Raw genomic sequence first — 22,350 nt, forward strand, 5'->3', positions numbered from 1 at the left:
AGGGGGCCCTTTGTGACTGTACAGGTAGCACGCCCAAGAAACTGGCTCTCATTCATGAAGGCTCCTCCATTACATCTAACTCCTTCATTGTCCTAATGGTCTCAGAGATCGGAGAGAGTTAAAGCCCATACTCAAGGCTAAAGTGAGCCTGATAGTTGCTTCGACAACTGATAGTAATGGTTGTAGTTTTCATCTCTTGCAGAAAAGACCAGACAGGGTTGAGATGGTGAGCTATCTTGCCCACTGAGGTTTAGAACTCTTCTTATGATCATTGTTATTGAAGTCATATAGCTAGTTATGAAGACGGTGGGGCATGTGGTGCTGGAGGTGGGGTTTTATCAGATAGTCCAAGATGTAGTTCAAGATGCTTGCACCATCAAAGGAAAGTCTATTTGGGGGGCAGCTGGCATCCTCCACTCTCTTTTTCTACTACATCGTGGGTTTTTTTAAGAACTTTTATTTAAAATATTTTTTCACTGAAGCATAGTTGATGTATAATACTGATACTATATAAGTTACAGGTGTACAATATAGTGATTTTTAAAGGTCATACTCCATTTACAGTTATTATAAAATATTGGCTATATCCCCTGTGTTGTACGATATATCCTTGTATCTTATTTTGTACATAATATTGTACCTCTTAACCCCCTGCTTCTGTTTTGCTCCCTCCCTCTTCCCTCTCATCACTGATAACCACTGGTTTGTTCTGTGAGTCTGCTTCTTTTCTGTTATATTCACAAGTTTGTCGTATTTTTTAGATTCCACACATATGTGATGTCACACATTTCCCTGTCTGACTTATTTCACTTAGCATAATACCCTCCAAGTCCACCCACGTTGCTGCAAATGGCAGTATTTCATTCTTCGTTATGGTTGAGTAGTGTTCCATTGTATACATATACCACATCTTCTTTATCTATTAATCTGCTGATGGGCACTTAGGTTGCTTCCATGTCTTGGCAACTGTAAATAATGCTGCTATGAACACTGGGGTGCATCTACTATGTTCTTGACGTCTGCTTTCTCCTAGCCTCTCAAATTCTGTTTAATATGAGGTAAAGTTGCTATCACTGTAAACATTTAATATTCAGACAAAATAATTTTAAATTATCTGCTAACACTTTTAATATTAAAAAGAGTGATAAAACCTACTGGGTGGTAGAGTTTTTTCCTTTGAATGTTTCTTCAGGAAATCCTTTGGAGAAGGTACTTCAAGTTTTGCTGGTCCCATAGTTTTCATTGCAGTTTTAAATTTTTGCTTCTCATCTTTTACAGCTGCCTTAAAAACGGATACATACCTAAAATTAAAAGAAAAAGTTGTAGCATTTACATTTCTAGTAAAAATTGTTTAAAGTTTATAAAAAGGATATACATTTCTAATTTATATATATCTATATTCATTTGGAGATAGCCATAAAGCATAATTATCTGAATTATCTGAGTCCATCAGGCTTAGGCAAGCTAGATGGAACCTTTGCCCTAAGAAAAACGTGCCAGGATAAAGATGGTCATAGTATTTCCTTATTATCCTTTGAATATCTGTAGCATCTATAGTGATGTCACCTCTCCCATTCCTGATATTGGTAATTTATGTCTTCTCTCTCTCTCTTTTTTTTTTTTCTGATAAGTCTAGCTAAGGGCTTATTAATTTTATTGATTTCTTAAAAAACCAGCTTTTCATTGATTTTCTTTAATGTTCACGTTTTCCATTTCAATGATTTCTGCACTGATCTTTACCATTTCTTATTTGGAGTTTAATTTGCTTTTCTTTTACAATTTTTTTTTTTTTTTTTTTTAGTTTCTTAAGGTACAAGTTTAGATATTTGACTTTAAACCTTTATACTTATCTAATAGAAGCTATAAAATTAAAAAATACCTTTTTAATTCCCTTCTGATATCTTCTTTGGCTTAGGAGTTTGTTTAGATGTGTTTTGCTTAATCTCCAAATATTTGGGGATTTTCCAGATACCTCTTTGATTTCTAATTAATTTTTACTGTGGTTAAAGAATATAATTGTAAAATTTCGATCCTTTAAGATTTTCTGACACTCGTTTTATGGCACAAAGCATAGTCTCTCTTGGTAGATGGTCTACATACACTGGAAAAGAAAGTGCACACTGCTGCTGTTGGCTGGAGTGTTCTATAAATGACAATTAGGTCAAACTGGTTGGAAGTATTTTCAAGTGTTCTAATAATCATTGAAAGAGAGATGCGGAAATCTCTGACTATAATTGTGGATTTGTCTATTTCTTCTCTTAGTTCTATCGGGTTTTGCTTCATGTATTTTGAAGCTCTATTAGTAGGTGCATAGCATTTAGAATACCTTCTTGAAATACTAATCACTTCAATATTATGAAATAATATTCTATATCCCTTTTAAAATTCTGTGCTCTAAAAATCGACTCTGTCTGATATTAATATAACCAGTCCACATTCCTTTGATTTATGGTAACAGCATTTTTCCATTCTTTGACTTTTTACTTACTTGTGTCTGTACTTTTAAGGGAATTTTCTTATGGAAAGCGTAGAAGTTTTATCCTTTCAAAGGGTTTCATTTCTTTGGTGTATTTAGACCATTCACATTTAATGTGATTTAAAAAATATGTTTGTGTTTAAATTTTCCATCTTGCTATTTGTTTTCTACATACCCCATTGCTGGTTCTTCCTTATTTTATTCTGCCTTATTTTTTGTTTTTGTTATTTTGTGGAAGTTCTAAGGTTTACAATATACATGTTTAACTGATCACAGCCTACCTTCAAGTATTATTATGTCACTTCACATAGGACATAAGAACCTTACAAAAGAATACTTGCATTTACCCCTCCCCCACCTTTATCCTAATGTTATATGTGTGTTATGAAACCCGTAATTCATTGTGATTACTTTCCCTTTAAAAAGCCAAATAAGTTATAAAGCAGAAACTAACACACCATTGTAAAGCAATTATACCCCAATAAAGATGTTAAAAAAAAATTAAAAAATTTTAAAAAAGCCAAATAAATTAAAAAGAAATTCAGAAATAAATTTAAAAAGAAGAAACTTTAATATTTACCCATATATTTACCATTTTATGTGTTCTTGATTTCATTGTGTAAATCCAAATTTCCAACTCATACCCTTTTCTTATGCATTATGGACTTTTAAACTTCTGGCTTCCACTGTTTCTATCTGCTGACCTTCTTTCTTCCTCTGTATGTAATGTTTCTTTTTTCCTTGGCTGTTTTTAGGATATTTCTCTTTATTACTGGTTTTAAGAAATTTTATCTTAATGGCCCTTGGTATGGTTTCCTCCCCCTCCTCCTTCTCCTTTTCCTGCTTGGGGCTCATTATGATTCTTGGATTTGTGGATTTAGAGATTTCATTAATTTTGTCCAAATTTTGACCATTACTCAAATCTTTGTTCTGTATCTCTCTACTCTCCTTCTGGGACTCTAATTACACTTGTGTTAGGTTGCTTGATGTTGTCCATAGCTCACAGATTCTGTTTTCCTTTTCATTTTTTTTTCTCTCATTTTCATTTTGTATTGTTCTAGTATTACTATGTCTTCAAATTCAACAATATTTTCTTCTTCAGTGTCTCAGCTGCTGTTATTCCCATTAAGTATACTATTTTCATTTTAGACATGGTATTACTTATGTCTTCAAGTTAGATTTGGGGTTTTATTTACCCTTCTCTTTCTCTCCATACCTTGCTCATGTTTTCTTCTGCCTTTTTGAACACATGGAGAATATTTAAAATAGTGGTTTTAATCTCCTTGTCTACTAATTCTCTCACTCATGTCATTTCTTTGTCTGTTTGTATTGACTGATTTTTCTCTTGGTTATACATTGTATTTCTGGGTCCAGGAGCTTTTAGTCTATTTCTGATTTGGCCCTACCACTGAGGCAATATATTCCTGAGGGTACTACTCAATCCCTTGCATCTTAGGAGGAGTTTCCACTCTGGTTGGCGGGAATATAAACTTTATCTGGCTCTGCTGCCTACTGTTGGCTATTTCCCTGGCCTTGGTAGTTTCAACATACAAAAGTACTGTCAGCCAAAGACTTCAGGGAAATTCTCCTGCATACTTCTATCGTTCTCCATATATGTAGTTCTTTCCTCTCTGGTACTCTTGTGCTGTGAACTCTACATGCCTTGACCACCTCAAACTCTGAACTCTGTTTCTTTAACTCAGAGAAACTGCTGGATTTTGTTTTAATTTCTCTTTCCTGGACTTTTGTCTGGAGATTCTCTCCAGAGACTATGTTGGGACAATTGTAGGGCTTGTTTCCCTTCTCTTAGGGATGACTGCTCTGTGTTGCTTGTCCAGTGCCTGAAAAACCATTGTTTTACATACATTTTTCTGGCGTTTTAGTTGTTTAAGGTGAGAGGGTAAATTCCACTCTTGATTGGAAGCAGAAGTTCAGCTATACCACTTTTAATACTTTGTATTCTCATCTTACTATGTAGGTAAGTTTGTGTGGAGAAACATTCAATTGTTTCTTGCTTTTAGAAGACTTTCCTTAATCATGAACTAAATGTCTGGGAATTAACTATGGTCCAAACTGAATGAGCTCACTAGATACCATCAGGAAATAATGTTCAATCCAAATCTGTGCCTTGAAATTCCCACGGAAGTTGGAATTGGCGGATATGATCCCTTAATAAAATACCTTCCTCTGCAGTAAAAAGGAGTGCGTACACTCTCACCTTTTTAAAATTTGCAATCTTGTGATTCATTACACTATCCATTGTGAGTTGAAAGCTTACCATCTGTTATAGAAAACAAGATATTCTATTCTATATGAATAATAATTTTTTAATTTTTCCAAATTACAAAAATTTTTTTTAAATGATGAAACTAATGTAATGGTATATGTCCATTATATCTCAACAACAGCAAAAAGGAATAAAGATCTAGGTTCCCTCCATCTCCTCCATTCATTTTCCAGAAAAAATTATGTTTTCTGTATCTCTATTTATGTATGAATTGTAACTTGATTTTTAAAACTTAATATAGGGGCTTCCCTGGTGGCTCAGTGGTTAAAAATCCGCCTGCCAATGCAGGGGACACGGGTTCAAGCCCTGGTCTGGGAAGATCCCACATGCCACGGAGCAACTAAGCCCGTGTGCCACAACTACTGAGCCTGTGCTCTAGAGCCCATGAGCCACAACTACTGAGCCCATGTGCCACAACTACTGAAGCCCGCGCACCACAACGAAGAGTAGTCCCTGCCCACTACAACTAGAGAAAGCCTGCACACAGCAACGAAGACCCAACACAGCCAAAAATAAATAAATAAAATAAACTTTTTTTAAAAAAACTTAATATAATGTGATACCTTTCCATGTTAGTACACATAAAGCTTACTTTCTTTTCTTTTTCTTTTGCATGAAAGAGTCTTTAAATTCTATAGCACTTTACAATTTTCAAAAGTTTCACCCACATCGTTTCATATAATCCCATAATAATCCTTTTTTCCCCCACCCCCTCTATTACCCTTCCCCCCTTCCCTCTCCCCACTGGTAACCACTAGTTTGTTCTATCTGTGAGTCTGCTTCTTTTTTGTTTTATCCACTAATTTGTTGTATTTTTTAGACTCCACATATAAGTGATATCATACAGTATTTGTCCTTCTCTGTCAGACTTATTACACTTAGTATAATGCCCTCCAAGTCCATGCATGTTGTTGCAAATGGAAAATTTTTCATTCTTTATGGTGGAGTAGTATTCCATTGTATATATATACCACATCTTCATTATCCATCCATTTATTGAGGGACACTTAGCTTGCTTCCATTATACTTTCTTTTCAATAGCTGCATTTTATTCCATTTTCTGGGTAGTGTGGTTTTATTATAAAGATCCAGAGGGTGACTTTATTAGACAACTGGCCTTACTTTCTACTTTTTATTAGATGTGGGCTATAGATGAATTATTCTAAAACTAAAGTTATCTTCAATAGACGTATCATACTTGCACTTATTTTCTTGCCAATAGTCACCACATAGTCATATTCAATCTGTAGATACACAGTTCTAAAGCAGTTTATCTTAAAGAGCACACAGAGAACTACAGACCAAGAGTTGGTACAGTTTGATAATGCTTGTTTGAGATTTTTTTTATCCTAATGGGTTAGATGAACATCTGGTTAACTACTGTTCTTTGTTTTGTTTTAAATGTCAGGCCAATATTATTATTGCAGCACTGGTCAATTGTGTAGAATTTTGGGACCTAGACTGCTCATAGCTCACTGTTCAACTGGAAGAGGGTGCCCTTCATCCCACTTTGATTACATATATCCATTTTCTAAATTCTCATTTAGCATCTGCATCTCTCATTAGGGTTTTCAATAATACATGGTTTTACTGTTAACCAACATTTTAATGTTTATCTTCCAGTTCCCCAAGGAGCCTGTAACCTCTGAGGTAAGGGAGATCACAGTGCTGTCAACTGTTGGTTTCCCCAAGGAATCCACCTCTTTGTGAAAGCTGGACGATCATCTTGCCAGTCTTGCAAAGAGCTGCAGTGAGCTTTACTGAAGCTGGGTTTATAACTCAGTGATGCAAACAAGGCTCGCAGCTTAATATATTTCTTTCTTAGCATGAATTTGTACTGCAGTAAGGGGATTGGGTAAGGGCAAGTTTGTGTTACTGTGGTGAGAAAGAATTGGTTAAATGTTTTATTATGCTCTGTTTTTTATAAATTAGTGTTTTGCATGCATGACATCTTGTCAAATGAAAAACTCATGGCTGTGCTGACAGTGTAGCCTAACTTCACCCTAATGCAATGAGTTCTTTGCCATCACATTTGGATGCCTTCTATTCCTTTCACTGTAGGTTAGTTTTTTCTCCTTACTCCTTCAGAGTAAACCAAGTTTGTGCTGTCACTCCAACATTGCCCAAGGGCAATGTTATACACTAACAGGGTTCAGTAAGTGCTTGCCAAATGAATAAAGATTTTTCCTATAAAATTTCTTGAAAAAGTCACCTAGATGCAGTAAAGCTTTTAAATTTACCAAAAAACAAAACGCCTATTTAATAAACTATCTTAACATTCAAATACAGTATACTATGGAAAATATAATCAGCCAGTGAGTTATACAGAGAAACTTTATCTTGTACAATATACAGGAATTTTCGCCCAAAAGTCCATTCAGCAATAGTTAATTTGAACACTTCTCATAAACTCTGCAACTGTACCATATCTTACTTTGAATTCCTATTTCTAATTTCTACTAGATTTTGAGAAGCTAATGAAAAACAAAATAGGTATTGGTTTGGTTAAAAACAGATACTCAAGCTTAAAAGTGGAAGGATCTGCCTTCTTGTTGAAGATGTTATGCACCCCAAGCAATTACTAGTAAAGATAATTGATAATTAGATGTGAAAGACTCAAAGGATTATCTAGTTCATTTAGTTTGTTTTACAGATCAGAAAACAAATGAAAATGTATTCATGATCACAAAACCAATTAGTTGCAGAGCCTGTTTTTTTTGTTTTTAGCCCACTGCTCTTGCAGTGCGATTTTGCCTTGGATCAGGAAAAAGAGAAAGGTAAAAGCTGCAAAAATCCTAGGAGGAATGAGATTTTCTCTATCAGTTACCTTCTTTTCTCCCCATAGATTTAACTAAGTGCTAAGTCCCAGAAGACTAACTGGGATGTTTACTGTGTGGTTTCCTTTTCGAAATTTGGGGAATTAAAGGGGGTCCTAACACCTACATGAAAATCTTAACTCAATGACGTATTTTTGGGTCTCTATCAATCCACTCTTCCTTCCATCAACTATCAGATCAAGAAAAGACCTTAGAGGGACTTCCCTGGTGGCACAGTGGTTAAGAATCCACCTGCCAATGCAGGGGACACAGGTTCGAGCCCTGGTCCAGGAAGATTCCACACGCTGTGGAGCAACTAAGCGCGTGCGCCACAACTACTAAGTCTGCGCTCTAGGGCCTGCGAGCCACTACTACTGAAGCCCGCCTGCTACAACTACTGAAGCCCACGCGCCTAGAGCCTGTGCTCCGCAACAAGAGAAGCCACCTCAGTGAGAAGCCCACGCACAGCAACAAAGAGTGGCCCCCGCTCGCCGCAACCAGAGAAACCCTGCATGCAGTAATGAAGACCCAATGCAGCCAAAAATAATAACATAAATTTATTTTTTAAAAAAGAAGGAGGGCTTCCCCGGTGGCGCAGTGCTTGAGAGTCCGCCTGCCGATGCAGGGGACGCGGGTTCGTGACCCGGTCCAGGAGGATCCCACGTGCCGCGGAGCGAGCGGTGGGCCCGTGAGCCATGGCCACTGGGCCTGCGCGTCCGGAGCCTGTGCTCCGCAACGGGAGAGGCCACAGCAGTGAGAGGCCCACGTACCGCAAAAAAAAAAAAAAAGAAAGAAAGAAAATGACAACTTGGTTTAAAAAAAAAAAAAAAAGACCTTAGAAACTACCTCATCCATTTATTTTGTTTCACCAATCAAAAAACTGAGGCTCAGAAACAAATAGGAATTTATACTTGACAATACTTTTGGGGAAAAAAATAAGTATTATCCCTTTATACAGGGAGCAGTAGTGTAGTTAGAAACAAAACAATTAACTCCTGAAACCAAGTTTCAAGTATCCTAACACAGAATAATAAAATTGTGATTTTCTCTTTTCAACAATAAGAAATTTCAGGCTATGTTGTATGCCACATCACACATGCACAATTAAATTACAAACAATCACACACGTATTAAAAGGAGGCTAACATAAGAAAACGGCCCTCTCACAGCACCAGGCTGCCCTCTCTGTGAATTGTGAGATGCTAAATACTTATATTTTGCAAACTTTTATTTAAGAAGTTGTCATCCAAGGCTATTTCATTGAGACAAAAATACACGTTCTCTCGTTTTGAAAGTGATATGATGCTTATTTAATCCTGAAATGGAACAGTAATTCCCCATTTTTGTTTCAAGTGGTCATCTTTGCTTACGTACCTAGGAGGCGGGGGATGTTCCTTCCAGTCACTGGGTATGAGGTTATAAATGCTCTCAGAAGAGCACGTTGGATCCATGGCCACCAAATGAGTCCTTAAAACTACTCAGCTTTTTTCCTCATTATAACAATATCTCCATCCCTTTCTTCATCGCTTCCCCTTTCCTCTCCTACTCTCTTGCCTTCTCAAGGAACTAAGGCTTCTCTCTTTCACACAATTCCCCTTTGACGTCTTCTTAGCTGTCCTCTCTTGGGAAGAAAATAAAATCTCTCTTCTATTACTCTTGGGATCACTTAGCGTTGTTGACGGCGCGACTGCCCTGGAAACAGTTACTAGGCAACGGGGAAGTGGAAGGTGGCCCTGCAAACTACCTTTCCTCTCTTCCCTCTCTCGGCAGCTCCTTTTCTCTCAGAGAACTTCAACCTGAAAACCACTGTTTATATGTACCTTTGGGAGTAAAGGGGTGAAGACTGGCGTCCTCTTAAAAATGTTGCTCTTTCCTGTTTCTGTGTATTTGGAGAAAAAGATAAAACTCTATCAGAGACACGCGCAGCACCGAACCTGGCGTGCCGGCGTCGCACAGTAACATTCTTGTGCGCAGGTGCCTACCCGGTGGGGGCGGGGCGAGCGGCTGAGGCCACGCAGACGCACGTCCGACGTCGGGAGCAGGACGAGAGAGGGAGGAGCCCGAGGAGCGGAGCCGGCTCGGGTGGGTGGGGCGCGGGACGAGTCACTTACCCGGTGCTGGGCTGCTCCGGCCGTGGGCGTGGCACGAGGACGTGGAAGCCGACCTCGGCGCAGGCGCAAAGGCCGCTGTGCGGAAGCCGGGTGGGACAAGCGAGGCCTGGGCTCAAGGCTGTGGGCCGTCCTGGGCGGGGGCCCGAGGTGTCGGGTTGCAGCCCGAGGTGGCACTGGCGGCTCCCGGACGCTCCTTCCCATTTCCTTTCTTTTCCCCCGTCTTCTCAGTGTGATTTTCTTGGTGAGTTATTTGAGGAGAAAGGGAAACTGTAGAAACCAGTCTGTTCCCATCGCATGCCTTTCCCGCTCCGTGCCTTCCCCTTTGCGCTGCTCGGCGGTGATCCCAGCGCTCTGTCCGCGCCCGCCTTCTAGGCTGCTTACGTCCCGGGCTCAGCCCTGCCGCCACCTGTGCGGGCGCGCCGGCGCCCCGCCGTCCTCCCGGTTCGCCTGTCGCAGCCCGTCCTCCCCTGGGCCACCTGCCTCGCTTTATCCTGCACCTCGCCCCTTCTCCGCCAGTTTACCTCTTGATCGGGCCCCTCCTCTTAGGTCTTTGTTTTTTAAACGAGAAGCCTAAACCTGAAGGAGAAGCCTTTTGAACGGGCCCTTGAGTTGTTGCCCTTTTTTTTTTTTGGTGTCCTTTTTTGAAAACGATCTTAGAAGAGGTTTTATTCCGTTTGAACCATTTGGTCTTCCGTGAACCTACTTATTCGCATATGACTGCTGAAGGAAGCTCACCATCCCGAGGCTTTGAAAGACATTTTGGCAATATGGTTCTGAACCAACATTATAGAGGCCACTCTGCCCGAAGGGGACTAAGGATGCTCCAAGATAAGAGAAGGCCAGTTTTGGTCATCTCACTGCCAGGGTGCTCGGTGGAGGGATTAAAACAGCCTGGTGGCTTGGTTAATTTAAAAGGGTTTGCTGAATGTGTGGGTCCTTATCATCTAGGGCTCTTAGTGAATTTCATTAGACAAGAATAAATTTAGTTTTTTCTTATCCAGTTGGTCAGGTTTGTATTTTTTATCCCAGGCGTTTAACAAACATTTTATTTCAGATGATTGGCACCTTGTGGGTGATGTTCCTGTTCTTCACATCGGATTTTCTGTTTTGAAACAAAACAGTTTATATGTATATGCCACTTTGCCCTTTTCCTTTCCACTTTGAGCATTTTACGTTTTTTGCTTAGCATGTATAGAGAAGAATAATGTTTGCTTAGCATGTATAGAGAAGAATAATGTTCTCTATATATGCTAAGATTTGAACTAAGGACTCAGAATGATAATACCGTTAAGCCAAGTGGACAGTCATTGGCCAAAGTTTATAAACTTTCTAATTAGAAGGAACGCTTTAGGACTGTTCATGTGAATCAGTTCCTAAAAGAGCCAATAAAGGCAAAGCATGATTTCTGCAGTTAGTAAGCACCCACTGGCTTTAGCTAGTCTTGACTTTCTGCTGTTACTGAATACCAGTAATTTCACTGATGTCAGTATGTTTATTATGGTTTTAAAAACACTAAACAGAATTTAAGGTCTCAGTGTAGTGTATTCAGTGCACCGTCTTAATGAAGTTGTTAAATCATTTGGAAAGGAACTTTTTTCCTTTAGATACTTGGTCTGTAATTCTTCTTGCCTTTTGAAAGTATGTTTACAAAGAATGCATTTCTAATTTTTATAATTCCCTCAAAATGGCAGTCCTATTCAAGGAAATGCCTATGTTCAGTATGTCCACAGAGAATTAGTATTGGTGTACCATCAGAGGTGGTGAACTTTTTCTGTAAAGGGCTAGATAATAAATGTTTTAGGCCTTTGCAGCCCAGATGGATCCTTTCGAAACTACTCAGCTCTACCATTATAGCTCAAAAGCAGCCAAAGACAATATTTAACAAATGAAAAAAATGAATGAGCAAAGTTTTGTTCCCATGAAACTTAATTTACAAAAATAGGGGTGGGCCAGATTTGGCCTGTGGGTTGTAGTTTGCACAGACCCCTTATATGAATGAATGGTTGTACATACAAATTAGGTTTTTTCGCTAAGTATTATTTTAATCTACTTAAATGAATAAAATGGGCAGAGGTGGGACTATAAATAGGACAACTGGGAGGAAAATAAACCCTTTCTAAAGACATATTCTTTACAATATTTTTCTAAGTTATAGAATTGCAAAGGGTACTTAAAGAGGCTTTTGACTTAGATACGCAAGACCTTAAAGATATCTAACAGCGTAAGACTACCAACAGGAAAGGCTTAGGCAGCTTGATTCTAAGATAAAGGCAAAGATGAGTGGTGAACTTGGAAAATGCTTTGATTGTAAGACCCCTGTGATTACCACATGGCACTGAAGTGTGGTCCTTCCTCCTCGCAGTTTCAGTCAGCTGACTGACTGAAGGCTTGTTAAGAGGAGTTTTCCTTAGTAGTCAGAAGCAGCAAAGCTTCTAACCTTCTGCGGGTTAGTTTATATCCTAATATATTTGCATTTTTTTCGTATTACTTATGGGAAAACAATTTATTGTAAAAATGCAGTAATTTTTTAAGAATTTTAAAAAAACCTTAGAATGTCTGTCTTCATAAAATAGTGGAGTAGATTTAGTCATCCTTAGAAATTATTAATAGAGATTGTATTAAAACAGGATGACAAGTATAATCATGGCATAAATATTTTCAAAAGTTCATTGAACTGTAGCCAGTTCTCATCATGAAATAATTTTTGGGGTGCTATGCCTTAATTTGGGAGAGTAATAACCAATATTTTAAATGGGTAACAAATGCTAAATCATTTTCACTGAATAGATTTTGACAATTTCCCAGAAGTATTCTAGGTAATTTTATAATGGAATTGAAAATTTCTGGACTATTTTGGAAGTAAAAATTGATAATGGGTTTAATATGATTTGGGCTGATTATCAATCATCTAGTGGTAAATGTAGGAAAATATCACTGTAAATAGTTTCCTGAAAATTAATATGTATTTCTGTTTTAAAAGTGTATAACTTTGTTATCATTCTTAGGAAATAATTTAAAAACCTTTTAAAAAGTGGTTTCTGTACTTTTTTTCCTGGAATTCTTCAGTTTTGATCAGCTTGCCACAGTAAAATTGTTAAGTTTCATACTTCGAGGTCACACAGTACTTAAATTAATATGTACATGTGGACATTCTGTTTTTTAAAGTTCTTGCTGTGATACTGACACATCACTGCCTTTCCATTTATCTGTTTGAATGGCAAGTGTCTTTCATGTCAAAAAAGTGTCCATTGGAACTAGTGGATCAAAAAACTCCACTGTAAGTGATAAGAAAACCTATTTAAAAAGTATTAATGTATAATGGAGTGGTATATACTATCCCCTGAGAAATTAGTTTACTAAAATATTTTTTGTGTAGAACTTGGCTCTACAAAAAATATTTCAGAACATCAATGATTCAGTAAAACCTGAGTACTTAATGATCAAGAGATTTAGTCTTTAAGTACTGTTTTTGTTTCTTGACTCTTATGTGATTGACTTGCATTTAATTTGAAATAGTTTTGTTCTTTGGCTGAAGAAAAATTGCCTATTCATAACCCCTGTATTGAAAAACGTATTAAAATATAAGTAAATGGAAAAGTCTAATAGCATGGCTTTGAATCATAAAGGAAAATGATATGCAGTTGGTCCTCACTTTTCACAAGTTCTATATTTGTGAATTCTACTCGCTAAAATTTATTTATAACCCAAAATTAATACTTGTAGCACTTTTGCAATCATTCATGGTCACGTGAACAGTGGTGAAAAATTTGAGTCAGGAGATATGCATTCCAAGCTGGAGTTAAACAAGGTGATGCTCTGCCTTCTTGTTTCAGCTCCTACTATAAACAAGTGTCTTTTGAATTCTATTTAAGTGCCACATTTTTTGCATTTTTGTGCTTCTAGCTGGTGATCTTGCTGGTTAAAATGGCCCCCAAGCAGAGCGCTGAAGTGCTACTCATGTTCCTAAGACACTAAGGCCACGATGTCCCTTACAGAGAAAATGTGTGTGTTAGATAAGTTTCCTTCAGGTGTGTGTTAAAGGCTGAGTTCAATGGTAATGAATCACTATGTATATATATTAAATAAGATGTCTTTAAGCAGAAACACACATAAAACATTACGTATTGATTGGTTGCCAAAAATGTTGTGACCAGAGGCTCACAGGAACCTAACCCTGTATTTCCCCTAGGAGCAATGGTTCAATATTCATTAATTCATATTCATGGTGACATGATAGAACATAACTACCATGAATAATGAAAATTGACTATATTACCTCTTAAGTAAAAATGCAGTTTCCAGATAAAAGTTACATGCTGTGGGCATTATTCCATCTTCTCTTGTCTTTTGGTTGGCTTACAGTGAATGTTGAAACCCTAAAATGAGTTTGTGGCTAAATGTTACAAAATTTAGTATGTAGCTTCTTTAATTTTCTTTAAAAATGATAATGTTAGAGCAATTAATACCTGCCTTCTGCTAGTTTCAGGAAGATTTTTATGGTGAAGTAATACTGATACAGAATTAATAAGTTGAACTGTCACAATTTTCTACTTTGAATTCATATAAAACAAAGGAAGAATAAGGTTATAAAAGATAAGGTGAAGTTAACTTGCATAATGTTTGTGTTACAGTCTTCTGCTTTTAATGGAGTTGATGTTAAGCATTGTAGCAACCAACATAAAGTGGAAAAGATCAGATAAAAGATTTAATGCCCATAAAAACAAACCAGCTACTCAGGTAATACACAATTATTACCAATATAGACCTCAGAAAGTTATGCATTGGGAACTAACAAAGAAGACACTCTGTGATGTTATAAGCAAAAGCCACCTGAATAGGAAGTTAATCAGGCTGTTTTATACAGTGTCCTCAAAATAATGTGGTAACGAAGAGTTCCAGAATAAAAGTAGTTTAATAAAAGAAATTGCTGATAGGGTTCAAGTGTACAGTTCTCTGATCCTTGGTTTGTTTCAGGGAAAGGATTAGACTGTGCTTGACAAAACAGTTCTTGATTCACGGATGAGTACCCCTGTTTTCTCTGAAGGTTTATAAACAAACCAAACCATAAAAAAATATGCCTAGCTTTGTGCCTAGATATTCTGATTCAATTTATATGTTTTTAGTCTATTGTCATTGAGTGACGGTGGTTAATATTACTATATAAGTGGTCTTATGTGCCAACCACCATGCTATGTGCTTTGAATTTATTATAAAATCATTTAAATAGCCAAGAGGTACCCATGTGTGGCAGACACTGTGCTTTTTACAGGAGATATTATTGCATCTAAATCATGTAGTGATTCAGATGGATAAAACAACCTAAAAGAGTAATTCGGATACTCATTTCATAGCCTCAGTCCACTGATCACTAAACATACAGTTAAATCATTGAAAGTTTTAGGTGTCGTGTGAAAGATTTATATTTATCATTTGGTTATGTTGTCTTGTATATCGCTTTGTGGCAGAAATTCGGTACTGTCTAGTAAAACTTTTTTTTTTTTTTTTAGTAAAATTTGACCTGTCTTGCATACATTTGTGTTTTAATGGTGAGTATATTTCCAAAGACAGGGATTTGACCAGTATGGGGAATTACAGAGCTTCTCCGGATGCCAGAATAAGTTTGTCCTCTTGTAATTGGAAACATTCCTGAGTTTTTTTGCTATCATTCTGGAGTCTGGAATTTGAGTTAAGTCTCTCCAATGATGATGTTTATAGGACAGAAATTAAAGTGATGGTCCCATGCACAGAAGGTTATCGATATGTAGCCTTTGACTTTGCTGCTGATTATCAATTTTTCTTAAGTATTTGCATAATGTTATATCTTTCATTAGCTTTTTTTAAGGCCTTCAACATGAAAAATATGTAAGAATGATTCTTAACAGTGTGCATGTAAAAGGCATGTAAGAAAGAAAATGTCATACCTTTGCCCTATAGTTTGGAAAATTATTTAAGCATCTCATTTATTTACTTTTATAAGCAAATATTTTATTCTGGTTTCTTGTGAATTCTTTGACTAAGAAATTTATGAGTAACATGATAATCTATCAACATTTTCATATAACTAAAGAGAAATTAAATATAAAGAGTATTGTTCAGCTTTTTGTTCAGCAAGTAAAAAGCATTCCAACTCCAAATCATCCTTATTTACATGGGTTATAAACCATGAGACAATTTTCATTATAGGAAAATAAATACTAATTTGATTTAGTATCTTTTTGAAAAAGCATCTATGATACGGCATTTTCTGAATAAAGTGTTGCTCATAGTTACAAATTGTTAAAGTTTTGATTACTCAATATCTTGAGACTTGAAAAGATTGTTAAAAGGATAATATGAAATAAATGAGAATTTGGGTTCAAATACTTTTTTAAATATCCCATAAATTTGGAAGAATGTTAAACAGTGTATGTACTGTGGGCGTGGTTATACTTAATCCTATTGGGATAGTCTTTTGAAATTAGTAACCAAATGTCTTTTTTGTTTGTTTTTATGTTTGAAAGGGCCAAAGCCAGTTTTTAGGTTGGCTTGCGCAGAAAAGTGAAAAGAGAATGCTCCACTTTAACCGATGTCAGCACCTGAAACAAATAGCTCAGAAATGCTTTTCTAGTACACATGTGAAAACGGATAAACGTGCACAGCTATTTCTTTCAAGAACCTTTGCACTTGCAGAATTAAGGAAGTCATGGCACTCAATCTACTCTCTTGTTGGAGACAAAAATATTATCCTGATGGGACCACCCGGTGCTGGGAAAACAACAGTAGCCAGAATAATAGGTCAGAAACTAGGTTGTTGTGTCATAGATGTGGATGATGATATCCTTGAAAAAACCTGGAATATGAGTGTGTCTGAAAAATTGCAGGATGTTGGTAATGAGCAATTTTTAGAAGAGGAAGGAAAAGCTGTGTTAAACTTCTCTGCATCTGGAAGTGTGATTTCCCTTACTGGGTCCAATCCAATGCATGATGCTAGCATGCGGCATCTGAAGAAAAATGGAATAATTGTTTATCTGGATGTACCTCCAATAGATATAGTTAGTCGTCTAAAATTAATGAAAATAGATAGGATTGTAGGTCAGAATTCTGGAACATCTATGAAAGACTTACTTAAGTTTAGAAGACAGTATTATAAGAAGTGGTACGATACTCGTGTTTTATGTGAAAATGGGGCTTCCCCGGAGGAGGTAGCTGACAAAGTGCTGAATGCAGTTAAAAGATACCAAGATGTGGACTCAGAAACATTCATTTCCACAAGACACATTTGGCCTAAAGACTGTGAACAGAAGGTCCCAACAAAATTCTTCAGTGAAGCTGTGACTGAGGGGTTAGCTCCTGACGGTGGACTTTTTGTTCCTGAGAAGGAGTTTCCAAAATTAAACTTTGGGGAGTGGAAAAGCCTCGTAGGAGCAACGTACGTAGAAAGAGCACAAATACTCTTGGAAAAATGTATACATCCTGCTGACATACCTGCTTCCAGGTTGGGAGAAATGATTGAAACTGCTTATGGGGAAAACTTTGCCTGCTCAAAAATTGCCCCTGTCAGGCACCTGTCCGGCAACCAGTTCATCCTGGAGTTGTTCCATGGACCAACGGGATCATTTAAAGATTTGTCTTTACAGCTCATGCCCCATCTTTTTGCACACTGTATTCCACCAAGTTGTAATTACATGATACTTGTAGCCACCTCAGGAGACACCGGGAGTGCAGTCTTAAATGGCTTTAGTCGTCTTAGTAAGAAGGACAAGCAAAGAATAGCTGTGGCCACATTTTTTCCTGAGGATGGAGTAAGTGATTTTCAAAAAGCACAAATAATTGGCAGTCAGAACGAAAATGGATGGGCAGTAGGTGTCAAGTCAGATTTTGATTTTTGCCAGACATCTATAAAAAGGATTTTTCAGGATTCTGATTTTACTGGCTTTCTTACTGTGGAATATGGAACAGTGTTAAGTTCAGCTAATTCCATAAACTGGGGCCGACTGCTTCCCCAAGTAGTTTATCATGCTTCTGCATACCTTGATCTCGTTAGCCAAGGATTTATTTCTTTTGGAAGCCCAGTCGATGTGTGTATTCCCACAGGAAACTTTGGTAACATTTTAGCAGCAGTGTATGCCAAAACCATGGGAATCCCTATTCGAAAATTTATTTGTGCTTCTAATCAGAACCATGTTTTGACTGATTTTATAAAAACAGGACATTATGATCTAAGGGAAAGAAAATTAGCACAAACCTTTTCACCAGCAATTGATATTCTCAAATCTTCAAACCTGGAGCGACATTTACACTTGATGGCTAATAAAGATGGACAATTAATGACAAGATTATTTAATCAATTAGAAGAGCAGCATCACTTCCAGATAGAAAAGATTCTAGTTGAGAAAATTCAGCAGGATTTTGTAGCTGACTGGTGCTCTGAGGGAGAGTGCCTAGCAGCTATTCACTCTACCTACAATACTTCCGGGTATATTTTGGATCCACACACTGCTGTTGCAAAAGTAGTTGCAGACAGAATGCAAGATAAAACCTGCCCAGTGATCGTCTCATCTACAGCTCATTACTCAAAGTTTGCACCTGCTGTCATGCAGGCTTTAAAGATCAAAGAAATCAGTCAGACTTCGTCAAGTCAGGTTTATTTACTGAGTTCATACAATGCATTACCTCCACCTCATGAGGCTTTATTGGAGAGAACAAAACAGCAAGAGAAGATGGGGTGCCAGGTCTGTGCAGCTGATGTGAATGTCCTGAAGAGTCACGTGGAAAAACTAGCACAAAATCACTTCATATAGAAGTTTTCTGAGTTAAAAAAAAATGTTCTGGTGATAAGCATGCAATAATTGATCACAAACGTAGATTTGGAATACAAATAACATTTTGGTTTTTATGTAAATATGTATGTCTATATGTAGATCTGTTATCTTTCGGAATTTCAATAGCCTAATCTCTAGATCTGAACATTATACCTACACATGCTCCTCGGATCCTTAATCTGGAAGTGACAGAAAGGTAGCATAGTACACAGACCCTTGTGCTGTGCTTTGCACTCACGAGACATATATCAGTTTCTACTCCCTCACCCCCACTTTTAAGCAGACCAAAATGTCTGGCATTCAATCTGGCAATTAAAATATTTAAGCATAGTTGTTCCGTAGTACATCTGTAACCATTACCAGTTCTCTATTGAATAGGAAGATAATTTACCACTCTAATGGTTAACTTCTGTGGAGGAAGTAGTAAGCTCATCTATTAAGAAAGGGCTAGTAGTGTTTTTGACTCTCCATTTCGGACTTGTAATTAATTATGTGTATTCTACGCCACCCAGATTAGATAAGTGCTCTGGCCTTCACTCCCCTTTAGATATGTAGAGTTAAGGTGATGTAGTTTGAAAACCAAGACACAAGATTTAAATCCACAATGTAATAATCCACCGAACTACTTAGTAGTGGATACGGAAATAAAATTATGTATCTATTTCAAGAGAAAAGCTTTCCAAAATTCAGAGTATTTGAATAGTCTTCATGGAAGTATGTTTCTAGTTCTACCAGTTTTCCTGTATTATTTGGACTCCATTCCTATATAGTTTGTCTATGGTCTCTCTTTTCAATGAACATTGTCTTTTTTGGTAACTAAAATCACATACAGTTGATGCACATATATAGTTTTTCCTTCTTTGTAGTAACAATACATTATAAACGTGATTTACATTTGTGAATTTCCTGGATGTTTTATTTCTGAATTAAAGATTATCAGTGAAAGGACCTGTTAGTGTAATGGACTACTCTCAACCACAAGATGGCATTCCTAACATAATTTGTCTTTGCTGATAACATTCTACTTCCTTTTCTGGGAAAACTACCTCCATAAACATATTACAAGTTGTCAAGAAAAAATTGTAATCGTTCAATGAGCTGAAGCAATCTGTTTAAAAAATTTAAAAATTAAACTAATTATGTTAACTTTGGATCTATGGCTTCTAAAATGTACGTTTTAAAACCAAAACTTGAAAACTAAGAGCCGTTACAAGAAAATAATGGAAGATTCAAAGTTTACTTATTCACGTAGGTCTTAGTTATTTTATCATTTGTTTATAAGGATATTTGTTTCAGTAAATGATATGTTTAGAAAACGCATGTAAATTTTCCTGTGTGTATGAGAATGCACTATTTTTCTGAAAGTGGGAGGGACAGTGTTTAAAAAAAATGACATGGGGCTTCCCTGGTGGCGCAGTGGTTAAGAATCCACCTGCCAATGCAGGGGACACGGGTTCGAGCCCTGTTCCGGGAAGATCCCACATGCTGCGGAGCAACTAAGCCCGTACGCCACAACTACTGAGCCTGCGTTCTAGAGCCCGCGAGCCAAAACTACTGAGCCCGCGAGCCACAACTGCTGAAGCCCGTGCGCCTAGAACCCGTGCTCCACAAGAGAAGCCACTGCAATGAAAAGCCCGTGCACCGCAACGAAGAGTAGCCTCCACTCGCCACAACTAGAGAAAGCCCGCGCAACAAAGACCTAACGCAGCCAAAAATAAATAAATAAAATAAATTTATTTTAAGAAAAAAAGACATGATTTTTGCCCACAAGAACTGTAATTAAGGAGGCAACATGTAAAATTAAATCATGTATTGATACAACACAGAAGAGTTACTGCCAGTTAGGTCATGAGTAAGTGAAAAATGATACAGTCAAGAGCTGTAGGATTACCATGGACCAGTCAGAAAAGGCTTCACAGAGGACATAGAAATAGAAGTAAGTCCTGAAGGATGGCAAGATTTTCTAGGTGAAAAGGAAGGGGAAATACATTTTAGGCAGACAAAGGAAATAGGTATGGTGAGTTGTTCAAGAGGGTACCTGCCTTTATCTGTGGTTGGTTTGTTCTCTATCCAAAACTTATTTCATGCCTTCACTTTTTCTTAAAACCAACTCTAGCCCTTCCCTCTCAGCTAAAAACCTTGCCTCAGTCAAGAGGAACAAGCCAGCAGTGAAGACATGGTTTCCCACCACCAAATGTCTGAATCTGCTGTACCTGTTTCTCTCCTTGCCTGCCTCCCGCTGGGTTGAATTGGGTGGTATTCCTTCAGGTGTGTCTTGGCTTCTGTTCCGGTCAGGGCACTCACATCACTTGCTTCATCAGTTCTCTCCTCTGCTGTTTCTTCAACCTCTCCCCTTTCTTTCTATGCCATTCAGATGCTCTGTTTTCATATCTTATAAAGCATAAGAGCAAACCAAAACTCTAAACATCCACATTTCCCCCCATCTACTCTTTTATTTCTTTACGTTCCATTCAAGACCAAACCTCTTCAAAAAGAGTTGTCTGCATATATGGTCTCCACTTTCTTACCTCTCATTTTCTCCAGAGTATGTAAAGTACACTTACAGTTTAAGGAGGAATAATAAGCAACCATGTGCCCCACACCTTGCTTTATGAACAGACCATTCCTCATCTGTGACACCCACTGTGGCTCCTCTGATTACATTTACTTCTCTCCCTCAGAGGTAACCACTATTCTAAATTTTCTCTTCATCATTCCCTTATTTGTATTACAATTTTGCACTGTTTAGTTTTGCCTCTTTTTAAATTTATGTAAATGGAATCATACTATATATATTCTTCCATGACCTTTTATTTAAAAACTTTAAAATTCATCCATGCAGATGAGTGAAACCATAGTTCATTAATTTTTATTACTGTATAATATCCTATAGTATGAATACCATAATCTATCTATTTGCCAGTTAGTAGACATTTAGATTGTCTAATATTTATATGTTCTTATATCCAATAGGTATACTGTTTTGTAAAATTGTGTTGAAGCCTAGTGAAAATGGACTTCCAAACATTTGTGATTCTTTCTAATGTTGTAAAAATAGATTTCATATCTTGGCTGTATTAAAATAAAAATGTATGGTCTGTTTATGACATGAAAAATTATTATCAGTTCTTAGGCTATGGTTATAATTTCTATCTTATCTTTGAAATTATTTTACCACGTCAAAAAATATAGTGAACTTGTAAGATTTTTGGGAAAAAAGAAAGGAGATTTTTAAATTACATGTTAATGAAAATTGTAAAATATTTTTTCATCAAAATCGAGTTTAGAAGGTAATAAATTGTTCTCTTTGAAGTTTTTATTAGATTTTAATAGCAACTCACTTTCAAAAACAATCACGGCAAATACTGTTTCTCTCAATCCATTAAAAGTTGCCATTTTTCAAAATGGAAACTTTAAAATAGATATTCCAGAGCTCATAAGAAATGCTAAAATAAGAAAAAAATGCTAGGAATCATTTTGAACAGAAGTTAAAAACATTTTTAAACAACAACAAAAACTCTTTTTGGCACTCTTTAAGGCACAAATATCAATGCACGTTGATGTTTAAGTCACTCAACTTTATTTCAGATTAAACTAGGCTTGCTTGTATTCATGGCAACATTAAACTTTAATTTATTACTATATGCCTAGCAATAGGTTTTCTTTTGAAGCCACGTAAAAAAATACTGTTTGGGGTATACTTGACAGCACACGTCCCAGATTTGCAATCCATGTTGTAGTATATCATTTTCTTTAAAATTAGAGAACTTCTAGGTTTTCAATATTTTTAAAAAATATTTATGTATTTATTTAGGCTGTGCCAGCTCTTAGTTGCGGCACGTGGGACCTAGTTCCCCGA

At 37.0% G+C, this 22,350-nt stretch overlaps 2 protein-coding genes across 4 annotated transcripts in view; one reads left to right on the forward strand and one right to left on the reverse strand.

Moving 5' to 3' along the window:
• ENKUR (enkurin, TRPC channel interacting protein) overlaps window positions 1-9,795 on the reverse strand; it is a 30,054-nt gene extending 20,259 nt beyond the window's left edge. The window contains exons 1-2 of one of the 2 annotated variants that reach the window (XM_060006240.1): window positions 9,691-9,795; window positions 1,156-1,301 (exon numbers count right to left, since the gene is read on the reverse strand). In XM_060006240.1, coding sequence (XP_059862223.1) covers window positions 1,156-1,243 — 88 coding nt within the window. In that variant the 5' untranslated portion in view covers window positions 1,244-1,301; window positions 9,691-9,795. Of the gene's footprint in view, window positions 1-1,155; window positions 1,302-8,953; window positions 9,519-9,690 lie in introns of those variants that run through there. The other variant, XM_060006239.1, reaches the window with a different exon arrangement.
• Window positions 9,725-18,470, forward strand: THNSL1 (threonine synthase like 1). 2 transcript variants are annotated; one of them, XM_060006237.1, is made up of 3 exons: window positions 9,818-9,931; window positions 15,198-15,236; window positions 16,191-18,470. In XM_060006237.1, exons 2-3 carry the CDS (start codon window positions 15,234-15,236, stop codon window positions 18,468-18,470), a joined length of 2,283 nt encoding a protein of 760 aa, XP_059862220.1. In that variant the 5' UTR covers window positions 9,818-9,931; window positions 15,198-15,233. The 2 variants fall into 2 exon arrangements, with proteins under 2 accessions (XP_059862221.1, XP_059862220.1); XM_060006238.1 differs by lacking the exon at window positions 15,198-15,236 and having other exon boundaries at window positions 9,725-9,931.
• Window positions 18,471-22,350: the final 3,880 nt, after the last annotated feature.

The sequence above is a fragment of the Delphinus delphis genome, chromosome 2 (genome assembly GCF_949987515.2).
Source record: "Delphinus delphis chromosome 2, mDelDel1.2, whole genome shotgun sequence".
Classification (NCBI taxonomy): Eukaryota; Metazoa; Chordata; class Mammalia; order Artiodactyla; family Delphinidae; genus Delphinus; species Delphinus delphis.